General features: G+C 34.4%; 2 protein-coding genes across 3 annotated transcripts in view; both read left to right on the top strand.

Moving 5' to 3' along the window:
- The window catches only part of LOC124450952, a 101,393-nt gene that overhangs the window by 40,050 nt on the left and 37,836 nt on the right, over window positions 1–23,507 (top strand). The gene's annotated exons all lie outside the window — the stretch shown is intronic.
- Window positions 17,831–19,877, top strand: LOC124450958. Of its 2 annotated transcripts, XM_047001615.1 has the most exons (3): window positions 17,831–18,609; window positions 18,937–19,084; window positions 19,575–19,877. In XM_047001615.1, the coding sequence occupies exons 1-3, from the start codon at window positions 18,187–18,189 to the stop codon at window positions 19,583–19,585; spliced, it is 582 nt and encodes a 193-aa protein (XP_046857571.1). In that variant the 5' UTR covers window positions 17,831–18,186; the 3' UTR covers window positions 19,586–19,877. The 2 variants fall into 2 exon arrangements, with proteins under 2 accessions (XP_046857571.1, XP_046857570.1); XM_047001614.1 differs by lacking the exon at window positions 19,575–19,877 and having other exon boundaries at window positions 18,937–19,462.

Here is a 23,507-nt window from a genome sequence, read left to right as displayed (position 1 = left end):
TATCTACAGTGTCTTTATTGATCATAAGTAATTATAGTTGCGTCCAGTTGATGTTTGACATGTATTTATAATTTGCAATGGTTTATTTAATATCAAAGGTTTTTTATACTAAGAACTGACTTATGCAAGAAGATACATGTATGGAATTTTTGATCAATGAAGGGAAAAAATCCATTCACCGTTTCAAAAGACAATTGTGTCTAAATCATTGGTATTCAAATCCTGTCTTAGATGATTCTCTATTCATGAGTTAAAATTTGTGAAATTTTATAAGATTTAGCATTAGTCGTTTGGAATTTGAGTAATCTCAATGTTATTATGTACTCTGCATGAGGTTTTTATTTATGTATTTTTATTTCTATAACAATTGTTTTTAGTCAGCGATGTATATTTAGTTACAGAATAAAACTGTTTATTGAAGGAGATTCTGACTCACTCTTCATCTTCGTTTGTTATTTAAATGTGTTTATGTAACAAAACTCAAATGGATAGAAAGTTGATATTTCAATAATGTATGAATTATGATCACCATTTTTAACTGATATGTATGTAGTCGCGTTTTTATATTAAATTTCTCCTCTTTTGTTATATAGGTATCATGTAAAGAACTAAAGCAAGCATAATTTTGTCCACACGATCGTCGTATATGAAGTCTTATTTCTAAAACAAAGGTAATTTTACGTAAGTTAACAGAGATTTTGTATTTACATTTCTAACTTAACAAATTTGATACCGAAGCATTGCTTAGTATGAAGTATGACTATAAACAAATCAATGTTTATTTCCATTCCAAATGAAAATCGTTTGAATGATTCTATAAATGACTTTTAAAGCTGTATTTAATACCACGACTGGAAAGTAGGTTTCAGTTTTTGTTCCACTATAAAAATTGCGGCTCTTACACGAAGAAAAGGTTTGATAATAAATGATTCTGAGTCAGTGATGCGCTTGCAATTCACAGATGGCACGTCATAATGTGACATTTCTTTTTAAATGTAATTAAACTTAAATAAACAGTACAATGTATAAATGTTTTCGGAAACAGGGAAATGTTTTTTCGAAGTTTCCTAATTTACTCACACTCGATATTCACGCCAAGGTATTTTTGCTTTATTTTTTATAACAAAGGAAATACGCTCATAAGCAACATACGAACATCATTATTTTTATCCCCCCCCCCAAAAAAAACAAAACCCACGTGTTTAGTCTTTTCACAAAAATAACATAAAGTTTCCCACACACTCCCTCGTATGACTTTTATGTTACAAGTAATTTGCTATGGTACTTATTGTTATGGTTAATGTACATCGTTCTCATCCTGTAAAATTTCTCGCACACGTAGTTCTGCCTTGATGGCTGCTTGTCTTATAGGTACAAAATGTTCAGCGTTTGGATTTAATTTTGTTATCTTCTCCTTTGTGTGCTCCCCGTCCGATGTCTGGGAGGAGTCGCATGATAACTCCAGAGGTTATAAATGTTGAACGGCTCTCTCTAAGTGATCTCGACCTGCTCTCAGTTTTACCGCATATACCACGCCATCTCTGCTTTCAATTAATTCAACTACCTTACCCATCAACCAATGATTTCGGTTCTTTTGGTTTGACTTTACCAATACGATATCACCGACCGAAATAGTTGCTCCTCGTGCATTATGTTTCATTCGATGACGTTCTCTCAAGCTTCTCATATACTCTCTGGTCCAACGACGCCACATTTCTTCCTTAGTGTTCTTTAAGTTCAATATTATTATTATTATTAAATACTTTGCACGTTTTTTCAGACTATCGGGTTAGTGAAAAGGTTTTAATTCAGGAAGGTGACTGGACTTAACAAAAAGCATTGAGTTAGGTGTAAGAGTAGAGTGTTGTCATCTTCCTACATGTAACAAAGCGGTCTAATGTTTATCGCTAATTACACATCCAATAAAACTTCAGACAACTCATCCGAGGTTAACTCACCGTTTCAAATAGCCCGATAGAAGCAGCTCTTCATCATTCCTATCAACCGTTCGAACTGACCTTCGCACCAGGGAGCCCTACTGAGATTGAGCCGCCACGACACCAATTATTTGTTGAGAAAGTTATTGAGCTTTTCGTCTTTCTGTACACTCTTCAGCTACTTTGACGCTGCCACGAAGGTGGTAGCGTTATCCGAGTATATGATGGAAGGTTTTCCTAGCCACGAGGCGTTTAAAGCTTTTGATGAAATCACTGGTTTCCAAGCTAGGCACAAGATCAAGAAATATTGCCAGTGTTAGAGAACATGAATACAAAGCGATGTAGGATTTCCCTTCTCTTCTATTTTTTGTGTTCTTTATGGTTTTTGCGAAATCTACGCCAATGATTTCAAAGGGATTGAATGGATCTGTTCTTGTCTCCGGAAGGGGACCAGGACAAGGTACCTGCGCTAGCGTCAGTCTAAATCGTTTACAGCCCCAACAAGATCCAATGATTTTCTTTGTCAACTTGCGAAGTCTTGGAACCAAAATCTCTCGCGTACATGGGCCATAATTAATCCTATGCTACCGTGCAAAGTGTTAAAATGAGCTCTCTGCACCAATTTCAAAGTGAACTTCGCTTGGTCTGAGAGGTATATTGGGTATTCCCCAAGAAGTCACCCATGATATATCCACATTCCCTTATTACTTAACTGGAGATTGAGTTGCTCTTTATCTTTAAAGAATTCCTTCGTGCTCACGAACTGTTTTTTGCGCTCGTTTTATTCAATACTTCTCTTGTGCCAACGCCTCATCCGTAGTCAATGCTCCGTTTCTTTTCTTCGTTGGGTTAAAACAGTTGGGCGTAAACCGTGCCATCCATCCAAAAATTCTGATTATTTTATGTAGCTCGAATTTATCGAGAATTTGGTCAAGACAACGGGTTTCAACAGTCAGAAATCATAACTCCCGTTTGATCTTCTCTGCTTTGCCATACTCAGTAGCGTTCGTCACGAGAGGAGGGGGCCAATCTTGTGGTTGAGTCTGCCAGGATGGTCCCTTCCACCAAAGATCACACTTTTCTACACTACCGCCACAACTTCCCAAATCTGCTGGATTTTCCGCAGTTGGTACGTGCCTCCAAGATACATTGGAATGACTTTGAATTTTCTTTACTCTGTTCGCTATAAATTGCCTGTACTCTCCATCATCTCTCAACCAATGTAACGCGACGGTGCTGTCTAGCCAACAGCTAATTTTTTCTACAACCTTAAATCCACTCAATGCTTTTCTAACGTTTACCAACAACTTGATAGCCATATGTCCTGACACAAGCTCCAATCCACTCAATGCTTTTCTAACGTTTACCGTCAAGTTGATAGCCATATGTCCTGACACAAGCTCCAATCCACTCAGGGGCGGATCTAGGATTTTTCAAACATCAGTCATAAAACGTCGGAGGCGCTCCGCACCTGGGGGGGGGTCTGAGGCATTCTCCCCTGAGAAATTTTGAATTTCAGAGTCTTGAAAATGCCATTTTCAGCATTTTAGAGCAATACAAAATGTATTTTGTGGGCATCGTTTTTGCGTAAAAACAACACATTTTTCTTAAGTTTTTTTCAAAAAAAAATAAAGTGAACAATACTTGAATGTTTTGCCAAATATTTAGGCTCATTATCATGCCAAATATATGGCTCATTAGCATGTCTAGGAACGTAAATTTAATTTACAATAATGCTATTCAAAAACAGATATAGTCTTTAAAATTTCTACCAAGTTGTCAGGCATAGACCCCCATAGAGACCCCCATTCAAATCTCTATGTAATAAGTTAAGTTAGAAATTTGGTACTACAAGTGACAGTTCATAGATAAAGAAAAGCTCAGACTTCAAACCATGCAAGTTTATTGTAACTCTTTACCCATCTCCACATCAGTGCCATCAAATTCACTCTTTGAGAAAAACTCAAAATTTTTTTCTGCCAAAGATTAAGCAAAAATTATCAGAGTGAAAATTTGCAGTTAAGGTTGGCTTAATGCCATAAATGTTTATTAGGCATTTCACTAGACTATTATCTTCTGCAAGGTGTGCTATATAGCAATCACTAGTAGCATTGTATTATCAAATACAAACAGAATGTAACCAACATGTCTTTAATTATATAATTACATGAATGTTAAAAATGGTTTATGTGTCATGCTTACTGGTTATGATAAATATCTTTTCATATGATCAAAGCTTGTTTAAATGTAAATCTAAAATAATTTAGTTTAGAAATTATAATGATCATCAGAAAAATTACCTAGTGATCATGAAAAATACTTTGCTGTTTTGCCAAATTTCAAGGTTTATCTGCATACATAGGAAGACATTTTTACTTTATAGAAAATGCTTTTCATACATCAATAGCCCTTTGGACTTTATGGCAACAATCTGGTATGAGCCGTAGATTAACACACCTTTACATCTCTACATGAGGTGTTCTGTTAGAAAAGGGGACAATATGTGACATGGGACATTTCATGTATGTGAAATACTCAGGTTTAATACCATTCCAGTCAAATTGTCAAAATAAAAAGCTTCATGGATCATAAGACTCAAAATAACAGGTTATAGTAAACAACTTCTCATGTAATCAATGTTAGTTTTCTCAAATCTTAAACAATATGTAGTATAACTGTCCAATGATTGAATGATCAATGATCATAAACTGAAAAGCCCCAAACATTTGTTTATGATAAAGTAAATAATAGTATGGAACCTTATGGCTACAGATTTTTTGTCCATTGAAATATATTTGCAGAAATGTAGGATTTCGCTGCCATATAACGGCCACGATTCCCCAAGCATTAAAGAAATCATAGCTAAAAGTCCTTCGGCAACAACAATTTTAGAAGTATCAATCTTCTTACCATACGCCATATTAACATAAATCGCATCACACACTTGCATAAATTGACTTTGATATATTGCATTCATGCATACACTTCACTTGTCCTTTACTTACGATTTTGGATGTAAATTTCTGCTGATAAAACTCAAAACAATGTTGGCTTGCTTTTGAACATCAATGACTGAAATATCGCTCGCGAGATCGTCTTTGCCAAGCGTTTACAATTCATCCATAAATTTTTCACCCTCTTGAAAAAATTCCCAGTTTGGAAAGCGGCATTCATGTCAACATATGAATTTGTAAAAGATTTCCATAAATTCCATCTGATTGTAGTTTAGTTTCTATCATGCTTCAGAAAATTACTATGAACGATCAAACATTCAATTCAGACAGTGAGCCTGACTATGTTAGTTCAGTTGGCTATTAGTCGAAATCGGTCAAACCAATCACAGTAAGACAAAAATTCAAATGAACCAATTGTAAGATAGGAATTGGACTCCCTTATAGGTCCGGCCACCCCTATTATCGGTCGAGATTATTCCAGACTGTCCACTGATCTGGCCATTGACCAATAAAATAGCGTTTCTGGCGTTCATAGACTCCTTTATAAGTCGAACCAGTCAAGCCACCCCGCTTATCAGCCGGGTATTCCAGGTCAATTAAAATTCAACTGATCTGGTTACCAAGGAGATATTCATTGCATTAGTCAATAGTTTTCAATAATAAATAAAGCTGGATTTTTATCACGAAGTAAATGAAGTAATAATTAATTAATAAATGAATTAAATTAATAAACATTCGCGCGACGGATTTGACATACTCTAGATCCGCCCCTGGTCAAGGTCACGTTACTTCAAGGTCGATTTTTTTTTAGCATAGTTTGAATAGTCAAATAACGTACTAGCACGTTATACTTAGATTTCTTTGAGCATAGTTTGAATAGCCAAATAACGTACTAGCACGTTATACTTAGATTTCTTTGAGCATAGTTTGAATAGTCAAATAACGTACTAGCACGTTATACTTAGATTTCTTTGAGCATAGTTTGAATAGTCAAATAACGTACTAGCACGTTATACTTAGATTTCTTTGAGCATAGTTTGAATAGTCAAATAACGTACCAGCACGTTATACTTAGATTTCTTTGAGCATAGTTTGAATAGTCAAATAACGTACTAGCACGTTATACTTAGATTGCAAAAGCCTCCAAATAGCTCTATATCCAAGCATAATATCGCATTCATTAAGTTCTCGTAAAATATATTGTCTGATACGATCTTCATTAACAACATTCCTGCGTCAACGCAACACGTACAGTTTCAACTTATTTAAAAGAGCATTACTTGAATTAGAAATGCTATGGAATTTATTGAGTTAACTCAAAATAGCTTACTTCGGGTTGCGTTTATGTATTTCTGTTTGTGTTATGCTTCTGCGCATGAATAAAATAACCTTTTGTAAAGTTAAGTAGTGGAAGCTGTTGTTTCTATGCAGTAAACGACCGTAGAATGTTGAAATTTAGCAAATATGGAAGGACGTTTGAAAACATGAGACTCTATCGTTAGAGATTAGACTTTAAATTGATATTGGTGAAACATAGTGTGTCTTTGTCGTAGACTCGTAGTGCAACACTTTGTTACTAACCAATGCTAACATAGGGTTACGTATTAGCAACATTGAGATGGATGTTAGTAACGTCAAGTTTTGAAAAAGTAACAAATGTTTAATTTATGCACGCCGCATGATCAATTACAAAGATGTAATAAATGAGTTAGTGGTCAAGAACTACTTGTATAAGAGTTTGTATGCACTCCGTTTACCAGAAGTAATCTCAACTTGAAGGTGTAAAATGACCACGACAAACAACATGGTACATGTGTCAATTCTTCAATCCGGGACGAAAATCCTACGATCCACACCTTACTGAAAATGCAATGTCAACATAGTTCTAACTTTCAAAAACAAACAGAAATAACTTTTGTAAAGTTTTTGACATGTTTAGAAGGTTAACTTTAGGGGTGGTCATGGGAGAAAAAATTTTGCATAACATCAATATTTACTGAGAAAGTTACTATGTACCATCTCTTGTCAAATGTAAAGTTTGCATAAATTAACCAATATTCTTTGCAGAGATTGAATTTTCTTATCTTCGAAGAAAAAATCACTCCATTGAATTTTTTCGTGCCACGCATATCTTATTACGCATGTTATTACCATATTGGCAGCCAGTAAATTGCATTTTGTGACCAATAGGATTGACGATATGGCAAACGGCAGCGAGTAAACTAAGAGCCTGGTCACATGAACCGGTAACAAGGATTCAGCGAGGCGTAAAATGATTTTGTGTCATTTAAAAGAGTTAAAGCTTTAAGCGCAAAATTTGCAACCTTTTCTTAAGCGTCATAAGTCATTTTAGTCGTAATTTTCAAATCAAGCTCAATTATTTGTCTTCATTTTAAAGGTTTTGTGAATTTCCAAATCCCTGCTACCCAATGCTGTAGAACTAAATTTATCAGACGAAGGTGATATCAGTGATATATGTTCCAACTTATTAATGCTTCTTAATGCATCCTCGGTACAGTCATCAATTGTTTCAATTTGGTTGGCTGTAGCTCTCTTGACGAAGTTGAAAACATGAAATTGTGAAAAATTACCAATTTCAAACTTCAAAGGTAGAAGTAGGGCTACTCCCCCAAGCCCCTTCCCTTACTTCAACAGCACTGCGGCTACAGGGCTCATGTGAACAGCCCCTAATTAAATATATAGCACCCCCCCCTTACTTCAACAGCACTGCGGCTACAGGGCTCATGTGAACAGCCCCTAATTAAATATACAGCAGCCAGTTGTACAGCAAAGTGGACCTACTGTATATTCCCTATACTGTGACATAGATGTCCTTAATGTTTCATAAAACAAATTGTTGAAGTAGATCCTGACTCATTTTTCATCTTCGCTCGTTATTTTAATGTGTTTATGTAACAAAACTCGCATTGATAAAAATTAATGATACAATAAGGCATGAACTATGATCACCATTTTTAACTGATATGTATGTGGTCGCATTGTTTATATTAAATCTCTCATTCGTTTGTTGAGTATGTGACATGTAAAGAACTAAAGTAAGCATAATTTTGTTCACACGGTCGTCTTACTTCTAAACGAAGGTAATTTTTGAAAAATTAAACGATATTTTAGAACTACATTACCGACATAGCAAATTAGCTAAAGCGGCATCTCGATAAAGTATGACTAAACATGCATGAGAAGTCATATCTAAATTGATATACCAACTTTCTAACTATTGACAATAAGCTGCATGGTAAAGAAAAGCTAAACCTGTTCAAAGGTTGATTCATGCAACACAGTGAGCTTTTAAAATTATAATTTGATCTTGTTTATCTAACAGTTTTAAGGTTTATTTTATTGCAACCTTTACTGTTGTATCTACAGTGTCTTTATTGATCATAAGTAATTATAATTGCGTGCAGTTGATGTTTGATATGTATTCATAATTTACGAAGTTTTATTTAATAACAAAGATTTTTTATAATTTGAACTGATTTATGCAAGAATATACATGTATGGAATTTTTTATTAATGAAGGGAAAAATCCGTTCACAGTTTCGAAAATCGTGTCTTAATCATTGGCATTCAAATCCTGTCTTAGATAGGTGACTCTCTATTCCTGAGTTAAAACTTGTGAAACTTTGTAAGATATAGCAGCAGTCCTTTGGAATTTGAGTAATCTGAATGTTATTATGTACTCTGCATGAGGTTCTTACTTATATATTTTTATTTCTATAACAATTGTTTTTAGTCAGTGATGTATACTTAGTTATATAACTAGAATGTTCTTGATAGACGTCATTAATGTGTTTTAATACTGCTTGTTGAAGGAGATCCTGACTCACTCTTCGTTCGTTATTTAAATGTGTTTATGTAACAAAACTCACAAGGATAAAAGATTGATGTTACAATAAGGTATTAATTATCATCACCATTTATAAACTGATATGTATGTAGTTGCGTTATTTATATTAAATCTCTCATCTTTGTAAGATATGTGACATGTAAAGAACTAAAGCAAGCATAATTTTGTCTGCACGGTTGTCATATATGAAGTCTTATTTCTAAAACGAGGTTACTTTGTCGAAAGTAAAGCGAGATTCTAAAACTATATTACTAACTTTACATAACAAATTTGCTGCTGAAGCATCTCGATAATGTATGACTAACCATTCAAGAGAAATCATAACTAAATTGATTCACCAACTTTCTATCTATTGACAATAGCTGCATTGTAAAGGACAGTAGAACCTGTTCAAAAACATGAAGGAGGCAGAATAACATGCGAACATTTTCTACATTTAGGACGCTGAATTTTTCTTTATAAACTATATTTGTCTATGGAAAAAGGTGGATCTGTAAAATTTTATGTAGGGAGGGGCACATGTCCAATCATGCATCACCTCCCTTTTTTGCCGACGCCACTTTTGACTAATCGCTGTGTGTCTAACAAAATGTTGTTAATTGTATTGAGCAAATTTTTCATCTGAAAAGTAAGAACATTTGTAAAATAAGCAAATGTTAAATACAGGAAGAATGTATCTACACAGAGAAAGACGCAACTGAATCTATTTTTGTGAAATGTTACATGTTTGTTTAACAGTTTTAAGGTTTACTTTCATTGTATCCTTTACTGTTGTATTTACAGTGTCTTTATTGATCATAAGTAATTATAATTGCGTACAGTTGATGTTTGAAATGTATTCATAATTTACAATGGTTTATTCAATAACAAAGATTTTTTATAATATGAACTGACTTATGCAAGAATATACAAGTATGGAATTTTTGATTATGAAAGGAAAAATCCATTCACAGTTTCGAAAATCGTGTCTTAATCATTGGCATTCAAATCCTGTCTTAGATAGTTGATTCTCTATTCCTGAGTTAAAACTTGTGAAACTTTAGAAGATTTAGCAGTAGTCCTTTGGAATTTGACTAATCTCAATGTTATCATCTACTCTGCATGAGGTTCATATTTATGTATTTTTATTTCTATAACAATTGTTTTTAGTCAGTGATGTATACTTAGTTATATAACTAGAATTTTCTACATAGCCGTCATTAATGTGTTTTAATACTTTTTGTTGAAGGAGATCCTGACTCACTATTCATCTTCGTTTGCTATTTAAAAAGTGTTTCTGTGACAAAATTCACAAGGATAAAAGATTGATGTTACAATAAGGTATGAACTTTCATCACCATTTTAAATCTGATATGTATGTAGTTGCGTTGTTTACATTAAATCTTTCATCTTTGTAAGGTATGTGACATGTAAAGAACTAAAGCAAGCATAATTTTGTCCGCACGGTTGTCATATATGAAGTCTTATTTCTAAAACGAGGTTAATTTGTCGAAAGTAAAGCGAGATTCTGAAACTATATTACTAACTTTACATAACAAGTTTGCTACTGAAGCATCTCAATAATGTATGACTAAGAATTCAAGAGAAATCATATTTAAGTTGATACACCAACATTTTAACTGTTGACAATAAGCTGCATTGTAAATGACAGTAGAACCTGTTCAAAAATATGAAGGAGGCAAAATAACATGAGAACATTTTCTACATGTAGGACGCTATATTTTTCTTTATAAACTATACTTGTCTATGGAAAAAAGGCGGATCTGTAAAAATTTATGTAGGGAGGGGCACGTGTCCAATCATGCATCACCTCCCTTCTTTGCTGACGCCTATTTTGACTAATATCTGTGTCTCTAGCTAAATGTTGATAGTTGTATACAACAAACCATTTTTTTTAAATGTGCGACAATTTGAAAAATAAGCAAATGTTAAACACAGGAAGAATAAATTTACATACAGAGGAAAAACGCTACCGAATCTATTTTTGTGAAATGTTGATTCATGCAACACAGTGAGCTTTTAAAATTATACTTTTCATCATGTTTGCTTAACAGTTTTAGGGTTTACGATATTGCATCCTTTGCTGTTGTATCTACAGTGTTTTTGATTGAACATATAAAAATTTACAATTTCTTGCAGCTGATGTTTGAAATGCATTCATGATTTATGAAGTTTTATTTAATAACAAAGTTTCTTTATAATATGAACTGACTTATGCAAGAATATACATGTATGGAATTTTTGAGTAATAAAGGGAAAAAACCATTCACAGTTTCGAAAATCGTGCCTTAATCATTGGCATTCAAATCCTGTCTAAGATAGGTGATTCTCTATTCCTGAGTTAAAACTTGTGAAATTTTATAAGATTTAGCAGTAGTCTTTTGGAATTTGAGTAATCTCAATGTTATTATGTACTCTGCATGAGGTTCTTACTTATGTATTTTTATTTGTATTTTTTTTTTCTTATGTATTTTTAATTGTTTTGAGTCAGTGATGTATACTTAGTTATATAACTAGAATGTTCTAGATAGACGTCATTAATGTGTTTTAATACTGTTTGTTGAAGGAGATCCTGACTCACTCTTCATCTTCGTTCGCTGTTTAAAATTGTTTATGTGATAAAACTCACAAGGATAAAAGGCTAATGTTACAATAAGGTATGAATTTTGATCACCATTTTTAACTGGTATGTATGTGTTCGCGTTGTTTATTTTAAATCTCTCATCCGTTTGCTGAGTATGTGACATGCAAAGAACTAAAGCAAGCATAATTTTGTTCACACGGTCGTCTTACTTCTAAAACGGAAGTAATTTTAGAAAAATGAAGCGATAGTTTGGAAATTCACTACAGACATAAAAAATTAGCTAAAGCAGCATCTCGATAATGTACGACTAAACATTCAAAAGAAATCATATTTAAGTTGATATACCAACTTTCTAACTATTGGCAATAAGCTGCATGGTAAAGGAAAGTAAAACCTGTTCAAAATTATAAGGAGAAAGAATAGCATGATTGTATTTTATACATGTAGGACGCTGAATTTTCTTTACATACTTTTGCATCCATCTCTAGTGGATACAGTTTCTTAAGAGGCCTGCTTATGTGCAGTGGCCTTACCTTGCTAACAATTTTGACTTCCGCTCCTCTGACTATACTATCTTTTCCCTTGATTAGTCTCTCGATTCTCGCTATTTTCCAAAGTCCTCTTTTCAAACTTTCCTCAAACACAAGAACTATATCACCTTATTTGAGACACAAAGTAGCCTTTACTTTGCCAACTTTATGACACTCCTTAAACTTGTCAAGTATTCCTTCCTCCACCTTCACCAAAAATGCTTTCTCAATCTCGCTAAATACCTAAAACTACGCTTTACCACTCCTGCATCTTCGTCAGTAATTGTATGCAGAATTCCTTTGTCTGGAATAGATGTTAATCTTCTTCTAAACATAGGATGTGCAGGAGTCAGTACATCTTTACTTCATCTTCATATACATAAGTCAATGGTCTAGAGTTTAACGTACCTTGTACCTCAAATAATGTTGTTAACAGTTCTTCCTTGTTCACTCTAGCGTTGCCCAACACCTTCCTCAGACAACCTTTCACCAATGCTACCGTTCTTTCAAAAAATTCACCCCACTAGGGTGTCCTCGCCGAATTAAACTTCTTTATCAACCGATTACTTTCCAAATATGATTTTATATCCTTACTTTCATAAATCCTTACTTTAATTGTTTTGGCGTTGTCCGAAACTATTAGCAAGGGTGCTCCCATTCTAGCAGTAAATCTTTGCATGCAATTTAAAAAACCACATGCACTTAAACTGTCAATTAAATCAAGATAAAGTGCTCTTGTAACACAGCAGGAAAAAAATGCGATGTATACTTTTACCATCTGTCCACCTTTTTTTGCAAACAATGGACCAGAAAATCTACACCTACTTTAAAAAAGGGTGGTGAATATTGAACTCTTAAATCTGGAAAATTCGCTTCGATTGGTCTTTTATAAGCCTCTCCTTGATGTCTTCTAACAAATTTTGCAATTTCCTATCACCTTCTTCATGATCTATCTACCTCGTGGTACCCAATGTTTGCCTCGTAGCTGAACTAAGGTCGCTCTTACTCCACTATGATGAACCTTCCTGCGGCAATCTTTAATCATTAATTCGGTTAAGTGATGATCCTTAGGCAATAAAATTGGTTCTCTACCTTCTAGCTCTAAATCTGAATTGCCAAGTCTTCCTTTACATCTAACTATCCCATCACGCTCTACTATGTTTAATTATCTAACCAATTGCTCATAGTCATTACGTTCCATTAACTCATTCTGAGCAATTCTAATCAACGCTCGTTCTGCCATTATCAGCTCTGACACTTTCAATGTTTCAGTCCTCTTTGTCCCGTGTTTAACTCTTGCCTTCAAATTGTCTACAAATCGCCCAACGATAGCCACGACCCGTATTTGTCTCTTTAGATTAGTAAATTTGCCAAATTTTATCACACAATCTTTATCTACCACATGTGTATTAGCCAATACTGTCTTCTCGACTTTCGCAAGACGTTCCTCTGTAGTTTAAGCCTATTTTGGCATTGGCCAATCACACTGGGGACCTGACAACCACTTCGATCCCTTCACCAAAGTTGACTTTCCTTTAATTGTGATGCCGTAACTATCTTTGAACCTAAGTCGCAGGGTTGTCTACACCCGGACAATGTTTCAAATTATCCTTCCTGCTCAATCTTAAAATCTCGTTAACTCTATGGCACACAAACTGTTTCCATTCTCCCCTATTACCGATCCAGCACAATGCAGTCCTACTGTCTAACCAGTAGTATGTACCATTAAATTAAACTTGAACTTCTAAGGCCAACTTCACTGTGTCCATCAACTGTGCTAATATTCTAGCTGACATCACTTCTAGTCTGGAAATTGTCTGCAATTTTATTGGTACTATCCTTGTTTTCGACGTAAGCAACTCTACGTTGTAGGCACTTTTAGCTCTGTCACAAAATATACGACCGCACAGTAATGCCTTTTGGCTGGCATCTGCGTACCCATGCAAGTAACACTTTACCTTACCAAGTAAATTACTATACACACATCTCACCACAACTAAATCCCTGACTCTCTCTTAATCTTCTATCCACCTCTCCCAAAGTTTTTTCTTGTCACCTTCCAGCATCATTATCCCATTTAGCTTTCTCAATACACAGCTCCTGAAACAATAACTTAGCACAAACTACAACTGGACTTATAATACGTAAAGGATCAAATAATCCTGCAAGTATACTTAATATATTTCGTTTACTTGGGATAATTGCCTTTGCTCTTTCATCCAATTTCCAGAGGCTAAATACAAAGCGATCCGACTTACACTCCCATCCCAATCCTAGTACTTTCTCAAAACTTTCAATGATATTATTTTCCCCAACTGATGCTTTGGCATCAGTTTGTTCATCAACCACTTTCGAATTACTAAATTCTGCCCTTCTTTCCTCTAAAATGCTTCTTTCTCTCTCTTCTATATCTTTCAAAACATTCTCATCGTTACTAAGCCACTTCCTAAGCGTAAATCCTCCTGCAGCCAATTGCTCACTTGCTGACTCATACAACCTCATTACTTTCTTCTTGGACTGTTCACTGGACACTAGGTCATCAACATAAAAGCTATCTCTGAGTTTTGTAGCAAATTCCTTGTCTATCTCTATGAATGAGTCTAAATGATACTGCAGTGTTGCATTCAACAAAAATGGAGAGCAGTTAACACAAACACTACTCTACAAAATCGTTATTCTACAGGTTTCACCCTCTCAATATTTACATCATCAACCCATAAAATCTTATGCAATCCCTGTCCAAAGTATTAATTTCCATATTCAAAATGCCTTTTCAATATCTGCCACTAAAGCGACTCTCTCTCTAAACCTTATCAAAATATGAAAGAGCAATGGTGCTAATTTGGGTCCCACATGCAAGCAGTCATTGAGTGAGGAAGCCTTGGGTGACTCTTTACACGACGCATCAAAAACAACTTTACCTTTGTTGTATTCGTTTCCCTGTGAATAACCGCATGATAAGTTAAATAATATATTTTATCAGCTTTCTCTAGTTCTATTACTGGCTCTATAATACCCCTTCTCTATTGATCTTTGATTCTCTTATCATACTCTTCTAAAATTTCAGGATCCCTTTTCAGCCGTACTAACTGACCCTTTAATCTTCTTAAGCTTATGCTGTATTTTGTATAATCTAAATGATGTCCTTCTTTCCAAGGCAATTTGACACTGTATCTGTGTACCATTAAACACAATAGAATCCCTTAACGATTCATGAACTTCATCTTCCTCTACTATTCCTAAAGTTTCAAAATCCCACAAATGGTTGACATTCTTATCTAAATTTAAATTTCCTGAATTTTCATGTATAATGAAGCTTACTTGAGTGTGCATGTTATCCAAATCATTTCTCGCTTTCATTAGGCCGGACAACACCCAACCTAACTTAGTAGACACAGCTACTGGTTCATCTACCTGTCCCTGAACAACATTCCTGAAACCACCAAAGATAATCTGCTCCAATCAAAACTTCAATATCTAAAACTTCTTTATCCTTGCAAACATCTTAAAACCAAAGACTCTCTTAATGTAAATAATCCATTTTTCTCAACTCTACATGTTCATGCACATTGTTTCATACACATTGACTAAACGACTTGATTTCTATCCATTCTTTTCTACTAGCCTGAATACCTGCTTCCTGTATAATCTTTCTATTCACAAATGACTTGTGACTTCTTGAATCTTGAACCAGTATATATACAGCTCAGTGTCATAAAGAAAAGTAAAAATTAACGCAAAAGATACCATTTAAAGAGGTATATTAATTACTCACTAAATTGTATAAAACAAATAACATATTTCAAGATATATGTTGCCTTACTTTTTGTGATGTATGAAAATCTAAATAAATGAAAAATATCCATTTCAACCAGTCAAGATATAGAAATTCGTAATCATGGAAAAGATTATACAATATTTTATTCATACATGTGTTGAATTCCATCGGTCAAAACACAATTCGCCAGACCTAACACACAGAGAACCAGAGGGACAACACTTCCCGTCAAAACAACAATTTCCATTCAACCAAGGACATCAACGGTAATTCACAACATCAAACTCATAACTATGAACTGAACAACATTTTGCACCATGTCACACCAATGTGGTTCTCCATTAATTTTTCCATAATTTAAACGATTTACATTCTAGAAGAACATTATTCAATGATTTGATCACATTATTTATGTCGTTTTTGATATAATGACACTTCTTACATTTATAAAAATTTCTATTTAAAACTAAAAAATACTCAAAAAGCACATTTTGATAATAAAATCTTCGTTTTTTTCAAAATGTTTAATCACATTATTTAAGTCGTTTTACAGTTATAATGCGTGGCATATTTTTCATTTAAAATAATATATTTTAAGATATTCTTAAACGTGATTGGTAGATTGCTCTGCGTTCTATTGGCAATTACCAATTTAACATGTGAAAATGTGTAATTGCACTGTAAAGCAATGAAAACTGTCTTTAAAGAGAGCATTTAAAAAACTCTCTCTCTCGCATATTTATCTGTAATTACTCTAGAAACTACACTATTGCCTTTATTAATTATTTCTATTTCAAACTAATAAATCTTTCCGATTAAGATAGCATCTTAAAAAAAAACAAGATCTTATAAAAACAAGACTTTAATTTACCGCGATATTTCGACTTTGTATTTTATGTCAAACTTTGTATTTTATGAAGTTATTTGTAATTTATCTACAAAATCATCACAAAAAAGAGGATCCAGCCATTTATCAAAATCATATACGATATAACCACAAATTTCAAGGAGATTTATGCAATCAAGCTTTAAGTTTTGTCAAGTTTTCGTAGATTCTTTACTACACTACAATAAGACATATTAAACGGAAGGTTTGCTATGCTAACAGGTGCTTAGTAAAGATAATGATTACATCTCCCGATCTTTGACCCTGGAATTTCGGAAAAACAGTTTAGTCATTTCCATTTGGATGCTTTGTGGCCTCCTGTTATTGAAAATTTTTTCAAATTTATACTGGAGCCTGTTGCACGAAGCGTGGATAGCGTTATCCATTGGATAGTAGTTTTTTAAATTTGTGAATGTGCATGGTTATATTTTGTTTATGATGATGAAACTTTGTATTTCTGGAACCAATTTTGTAATTCAATTATTGTCTTGTTCAAACCGTTGAATTTTTTCGTTTCAAGAGATTTTTGAAGCGTTCAAAAACGTTTCTACTCAGTTTAATAATGATAGCGTTATTCGACCTTCGTGCAACTGATCTCTTCTCTGGTAATTTATTGGTAAAGTCTCTGCAAAAAATATAAATTTGGTGAGAACCATATATAGACAATGAACATGGTAGTCGACTGATTCACTGATTTGAAGAATCACAGCATTTTATCATCAAAGTGGAATCAAGTTAGAAAGAAAAACGCTTGGATTTCTTACACATAAGATATTTATTTGTTTTGAATAAAAGTGCGGTTTTTATCTTTGGACAGCAACTTGTGTCATCGCTTCGTTTGATGTCATTTGATAAATATTTAAACATTTACTGCATAAAATTAGAAAATCAGTTCGATTTTGAAAAAAGGGCTTATTTTGTTCACATTGTCACATTCAACATATAAACATTATGTAGCTAGAGCAAAAAAATTATGTAAATATATGCGTACCTAGAATGTTGCTTTTTGTTAAATCTATTGTGTCAAATCTATTTTTTTATTGTGTCAAGTCGTTTATATTACTGGATGCTGACTTCCATGATGTACTATCAATCAGTGGCGTAGCTAGCGGTCTGGCTGCTCGGGCCCAGCCCGACTAAAATATTTTCCCAAAAATGAAAAATTTGTTTTCTTTAAAATTGATTTGCGAAAATTTTAAATTCTGCGACTCTTTTGAATAATCCACAGCTATTAGTGTAATATTTGTCAAATTGCGTCGTTATTGGCAAAATTATCATATTTTAAACGTTACTTAGCAACAATGACTAGTGCATTTCTAGTGCCAGGCATTACGCAGTTTAGTCGGGCTCTGAAAATTCAGCCCGACCAAGTAGTAAAATCTATAGTGGGATTATCTGCAACCTGATTGGTTGACAGCAACCGAGCAAACTCAATTGCGCTGTTTCGCAACATCTAGTCGGGCTCTGAAAATCCAGCCCGACCAAGTAGTAATATCTATAGTGGGAATATCTGTAATCTGATTGGTTGAGAGTAGCTGTGAACACACTCAAACGTTTAACAACATCTAGTCGGGCTCATTTTCAAAAGCGTGACTTGAATTTTGAGCCTTCGAAATATACGTTCGGAAATCGTGATAACTTACATTACAATGGCTTCGGCTAATGAAATCGATGTAATAAGTGAACTACAAAAGAAACCATTTTCTGTTCGACAATCAGGCGAGCAAAATATACTCGTAAAGCAGCGGCCAATTCCAAATTTACAAGCGACTACAGGCAATAGAAGCTTTCAGGAAATTTGGTACTCGAAGAAAGATAGGCTTTGTGGTAGCTCAGAAAAGAATGCATTGTTCTGTTGGCCTTGTCTTTTGTTTTGCCCTGGATCGTCATCTTCATGGACGCAGACGGGATTCAAAAACATGAAGAATTTCCTATCCGATTGTAAGAAGCATGAGAAGGCAAAATCGCACTTGGGTGCTTATAAGACCTGGAAGACCTACGGTTTTCAGCCTCGTCTCGACTGTCTCGTGTCACAAGCCAGACGTGAAGAGATTCAGCGTCATAACGAGGAGGTAAGGTAAAACAGGGAAATGTTGAAAACCATAACAGAAGCTGTTTTATACTTGTCTAGGTAAGAGCTTGCATTTAGGGGGCATGATGAATCTAGTAGCAGCATGAATAGAGGAAATTATAGAGAGCTACTTGAAATTTTTGCCAAGATGGATTCTGTTTTTGAAAGGTGATTACATGGAAGGCTTGCTGAAACCCACCTTGCTGAGGGAGGGTGGTTTACTGGAGTCTCTCCTGTTTTTTAGAATGATTTGATTGATTGTCTCGATAAGATAATAGAGGATGAGATTTTAAAGGAAATATATTGCTGCACTCTCTTAAGTATACAGGTTGATGAGGCAACTGATGTTTCTACCAAAGAACAATTGAGTGTAATTGTTCGAATGGACAAAGGGGAAAGTGTCATTGAAAGACAGCTTGGGTTTGTTGATGTTAGTTGTGATAGGACTGCAACTGCTATATCATCAGTGGTTAAGGGTAAGTTAAGTCAATATAATAATGTGAAAGAGAAATTTATTGGACAGACTTATGATGGTGCATCTGTTATGTCTGGTCATCTCAATGGTGTTCAAGCTCAAGTTCAGCAGGATTATCCTTATGCTCAATTTGTTCACTATGCTCCCCATAGACTAAATCTAGTATTATGTCAAACTCCATCCCCCATTTCACCTGTTAAGATTTTCTTTGTTAATATTAGTGCTTTCTGCACCTTTACTAGCAATTCCCCAAGAGAAAAGCTTTACTATCATCCCATAGGCTTGAGTTTCCTAGTCCTGGTGACACAAGATGGTATTATAGGGCTCATGTCATTAATGTCTTGCATTCTAACTCTGAGAAACTGTTAGACTTATTTGAAAATCCTACTGATAATCCAATAGTTTGGGATGATGAAATGTTAAGTAAGGTTACTGGTTTACTTGGCTACCTTAATGGCTTCTTGTTTTGTTTCTTGGTACATGTTTTCCAGAGAATTCTTGAGCAGTCATCCATACTTTATTCTATCTTGCAAGACAAGGACACTGACTTTCATTATGCAATGAGTAGGTTTGAGAGATTCAAATCCTTTGTTGCTTCTCTGAGAAATGATACATAATATTGTCAGGTGTACGACCTGGCTGTTGAGAAAGTGGCACTACCAGTAACCAGGTATGACCAACAGCATAATTACAAACAAATTTATTTTGAAATTCTTTACACAATTGGGACTATACTAACAGAGCGATTTCAGGATATGGAGCGTTTTAGATTTTTGACCTTGTTAACCCTAGGTGTTTAAGATGTGGAAAGGTGAAGTGCCCTCAGAAAAGATTAATCTTCTAAAGGAGGTTTATGGTGATATGTTTGACATACCAATGCTAGTTAGCGAACTTTGTTTTATTCACAGAGATAACGACTTTCACTGTGATTCATGCGATGAACTTTTGAAATATATTTTTCAGTTCCATTATCAATCTAGTATTCCAGAAGTTGTAAAGCTGTTAAAGATAAATGGGTTTTGTCAATTACAAGTGCTTCAGTTGAGAGGTCATTTTTTTGTTTGAAGAGGGTAAAAATCTATCTTAGAAATACTATGAGCCAAGGACGTTTAAGTTCTCTTTGCAGGATTTCCATTCACAAAGACATACTGTCAGAGAAAGAAGATGCCAACACATTGCATGATGAGGTTCTAAAGAAGTTCATTGAAAAACCACGAAGACTTGCTTTCTCATACTGATGATGTCTTACGTCCATGGCATGTCAATGCAGTCAATGATGATTGTCATTTCAGCACGACAATGAACGGCGTCACAACTTTTGATAGTTGTTGATGACAAATCTGAGCATTTTTCGATTCTTTTGTCAAAGTTTCTTTACAAGATGTACATAGGTATCTATTTATGTATGTGGTGTTGAGAAAATAAATCACATATCTGCAACTATTTTTGAACTGTTTCTCTGCTTTACTATAAGATCCTTCGGCAATTTAAATTGTCGTGAGCCCGACCAAATAGTTTTCGCTAGCTACGCCACTGCTATCAATTACTGGGTCTTGTTAATGAGAAGAGTGAACGTATTTTTTAACGTATATAAAAAAGAAAAGAATTATTTTGTGCTCATTTTGTACATTGCAAATTAATGCTTTTTTCACAAACTCGTTCTTCATTTCTAGCTTGAAAAATGGCTTCACTACCTCAAAACTTGAAGTTTGAGGCAAACGGATCTCGTTTGAGTAAACTTTTGATAAATAAAGGAAAACAAGCCTTGACCCATACATTGCAATCTTTATTAAAGCCATCAAGTTTAGCTGATAAACTTAAAGATCCCTCTACAAAGAAGACACTAACATCTTTGAGATTTAAAGTTATCAAGAATGAGCAATGGGATCTTCTTTACCCGTCAATTGGTGACCCTGACATTGAAAACTTTGACATCACATTATTGACTGTCTTATTGCGTAACATATGTGGTCTAACAGCACCAACTACAGGATGGGATGAACTTCCTTGCTCTTCAGATAACTCAGTCTCAACAAATATTGCCAGAATAAAGTTTTATCGAAACAAAGTGTACGGTCACATAACTACAACTAGTGTAGATGACAGTAAGTTTGAGTACTTGTGGCAGGAAATTTCAAAAGCATTGGTTGGTTTGGGTATTCAACAAACTGAAATAGATGAATTAAAGAAAGCTCCCTCACACCGATGAGGCAAACTATATCGAAATGTTAAAAGAATGGTATAAAAAGAAGAGCAGTTACTCGATGTCACTGAAAAATCAAAGAAGATGTGAAAGTAATAAAAAGAAAGGTCTCAAACAAGAGATGGCAAACTTAAATGAGGATATAAATAAAACAAAAGCTGATGTAGCAGGAGTAAAAAAAATATTACAGAACAAAACATATTCTGATATTGAAAAGCTTGGAAAGTTTAATTTCAACTCTCTTATAAAAGATCTTAACAAGAAATACTTACAAGGCACTAGACAATGGTTATTTGAAAAACTCGACACTTGGTTTAACAATAGAAGTGAAGATGCTTCTAATGTCATGGTTTTGATTGCCGGTCCTGGCGTTGGCAAAAGTGTGTTTGCTGCTGAGTTGTGTCGACTATATTCTGAAAACAAGAAACTTGCTGCTTCTCATTTCTGCAGATATAATCGGTCAGATGAGAGGAATCCTCGAATGTTGATAGAATCATTGGCTAGTAGCATGTGTCATACAATATCAGATTTTAAAAGTAAACTGAATGAAGAATTACAGAGAAAACATTCCTACGAATCAGTCACCGATGAATTCCGTGTTTTATTACATAATCCATTGCATTCATTGGAAGATCATGAACCTATGCTTTTGGTTATTGATGCCTTAGATGAAAGCCAAGTTAATGGCAAAAGTGAATTGTTGGAATTGATTGCAGAAGAGTTTGACCGACTGCCTAAATGGATTAAAATCTTCATCACCAGTCGTCCAGAACTTCCTGTTCAAAAGAAGTTGAAAGACAAGAATCCTGTAGAAATTACAACTCATCTTCGTGATAAAAACAATGAAAAAGACCTGCACAAGTATTTGAGACATCAGTTGAGTCATCAGGCGAAAAAATAGTGATGATGCTTTTAAGTTTCTAGTTACAAAATGCGATGGCTCATTTCTGTACGCTTACCACGCACAAGAGAGTTTAAAAAGAGAAAAAACTGAACTAACTGTTAAGAATATTATACAATTGGTTCCTACTGGGTTGAGTAAATTTTACACAGAACAACTCAAGAGATTGAAAGAATTATTGAAAGGAATAATTTTATCAACACACAAAACCGTTATTTCCGATGAAAACTTTACGGAATGTCTTAAAGTGTTGGTGGCTTATCAAAGTCATTTGCCTTTGTCTTTTCTTTTTCAATGTTTAGGTTTTTCTGATGTCATGAAGTTTAAAGATCGTAGTAAAATACGTGAAGTGCTATCGCAATTTTTTCCAATTTACGATGATTATTTGACCGTGTATCACAAGTCTCTCTTTGATTGGTTAAAATCAGATGGTTATGAAGAGCATGAGTTTACAGTTAATCCAAAAACTGGTCATAAGTTGTTATGGCATGCTTGTGAGAAAGTGTTTGAACAAATCAAGTCGATGAACATTTTTGAAGGTCAGATGAACACTGCTATGATTAAATATGCTTTGAAGAATGGAATCTATCATATGATAGAATGTGGTGAAAATGTTGACTTTAGTTGGGCAGTAGATGTCAAAGTGGTTTGTGCGAGGTTAATGTGTGTGGAAAACAATGACATTTATAAAATTTGGTATGAATTGCGAAAAATTATTAAAGAACGACGTACTTTATTGAAAAAAGATGTACTTGAGGAAGCATTAATTTATTGGCTTACAACAGATAAGTATGTGACGGAAAAGCTTGATGCATCTTTAATTCATTTACCAGCTATTGCAAACAGAATTTATGCAAGTAACGAAAAAAGATTATTGGCAAGGGATTTATTGAAACAAGGAAAGTTTGTTTGGTTTGAGAATTCAGACTCAACATATTTAGCAAACCATCATCATTTGACTGTCTCCTTGCGTGCTAACGTTACATCTCTTTGTGTGTCGTCCAATGAAGAACTTCTTGCTGTAGGATATGAAAATGGTCAAATATCTATTTTGAACTTCCTGAATTTACAGAAAGATGCATTCTAGGCACTGCACTCGATGATTCAAGGTTGGATAAGTGGGATCATGTAGACACATTTATTTCCCTGTATAACATATATCCCTTTACAAAAGGACAGGACTTTTGTTTTGTACCTGGAATCGTCTGTTGTTGCTCCTTTTCACCTACCGGAAATAGACTGGTAACTAGTGATGGATCTGCTGAAGTAAAGTTGTGGGACGTTAACAATGGACGTTTGTTATTATGTTTACAGTCAGAT

Source organism: Xenia sp. Carnegie-2017, unplaced genomic scaffold, assembly GCF_021976095.1.
Source record: "Xenia sp. Carnegie-2017 unplaced genomic scaffold, XeniaSp_v1 HiC_scaffold_24, whole genome shotgun sequence".
In the NCBI taxonomy this organism is placed as follows: Eukaryota; Metazoa; Cnidaria; class Anthozoa; order Malacalcyonacea; family Xeniidae; genus Xenia; species Xenia sp. Carnegie-2017.
The sequence above is the reverse complement of the archived record's forward strand: the minus strand, read 5'-3'. Positions and strand labels throughout refer to the sequence as shown.

Coding starts and splice junctions, on each gene's coding strand:
- LOC124450958 (XM_047001614.1), top strand. CDS start 18,187: ATGGCTTCGGCTAATGAAATCGATGTAATAAGTGAACTACAAAAGAAA. Junction 18,610..18,936: donor TTCAGCGTCATAACGAGGAG/GTAAGGTAAAAC, acceptor TTAAGTATACAG/GTTGATGAGGCAACTGATGT.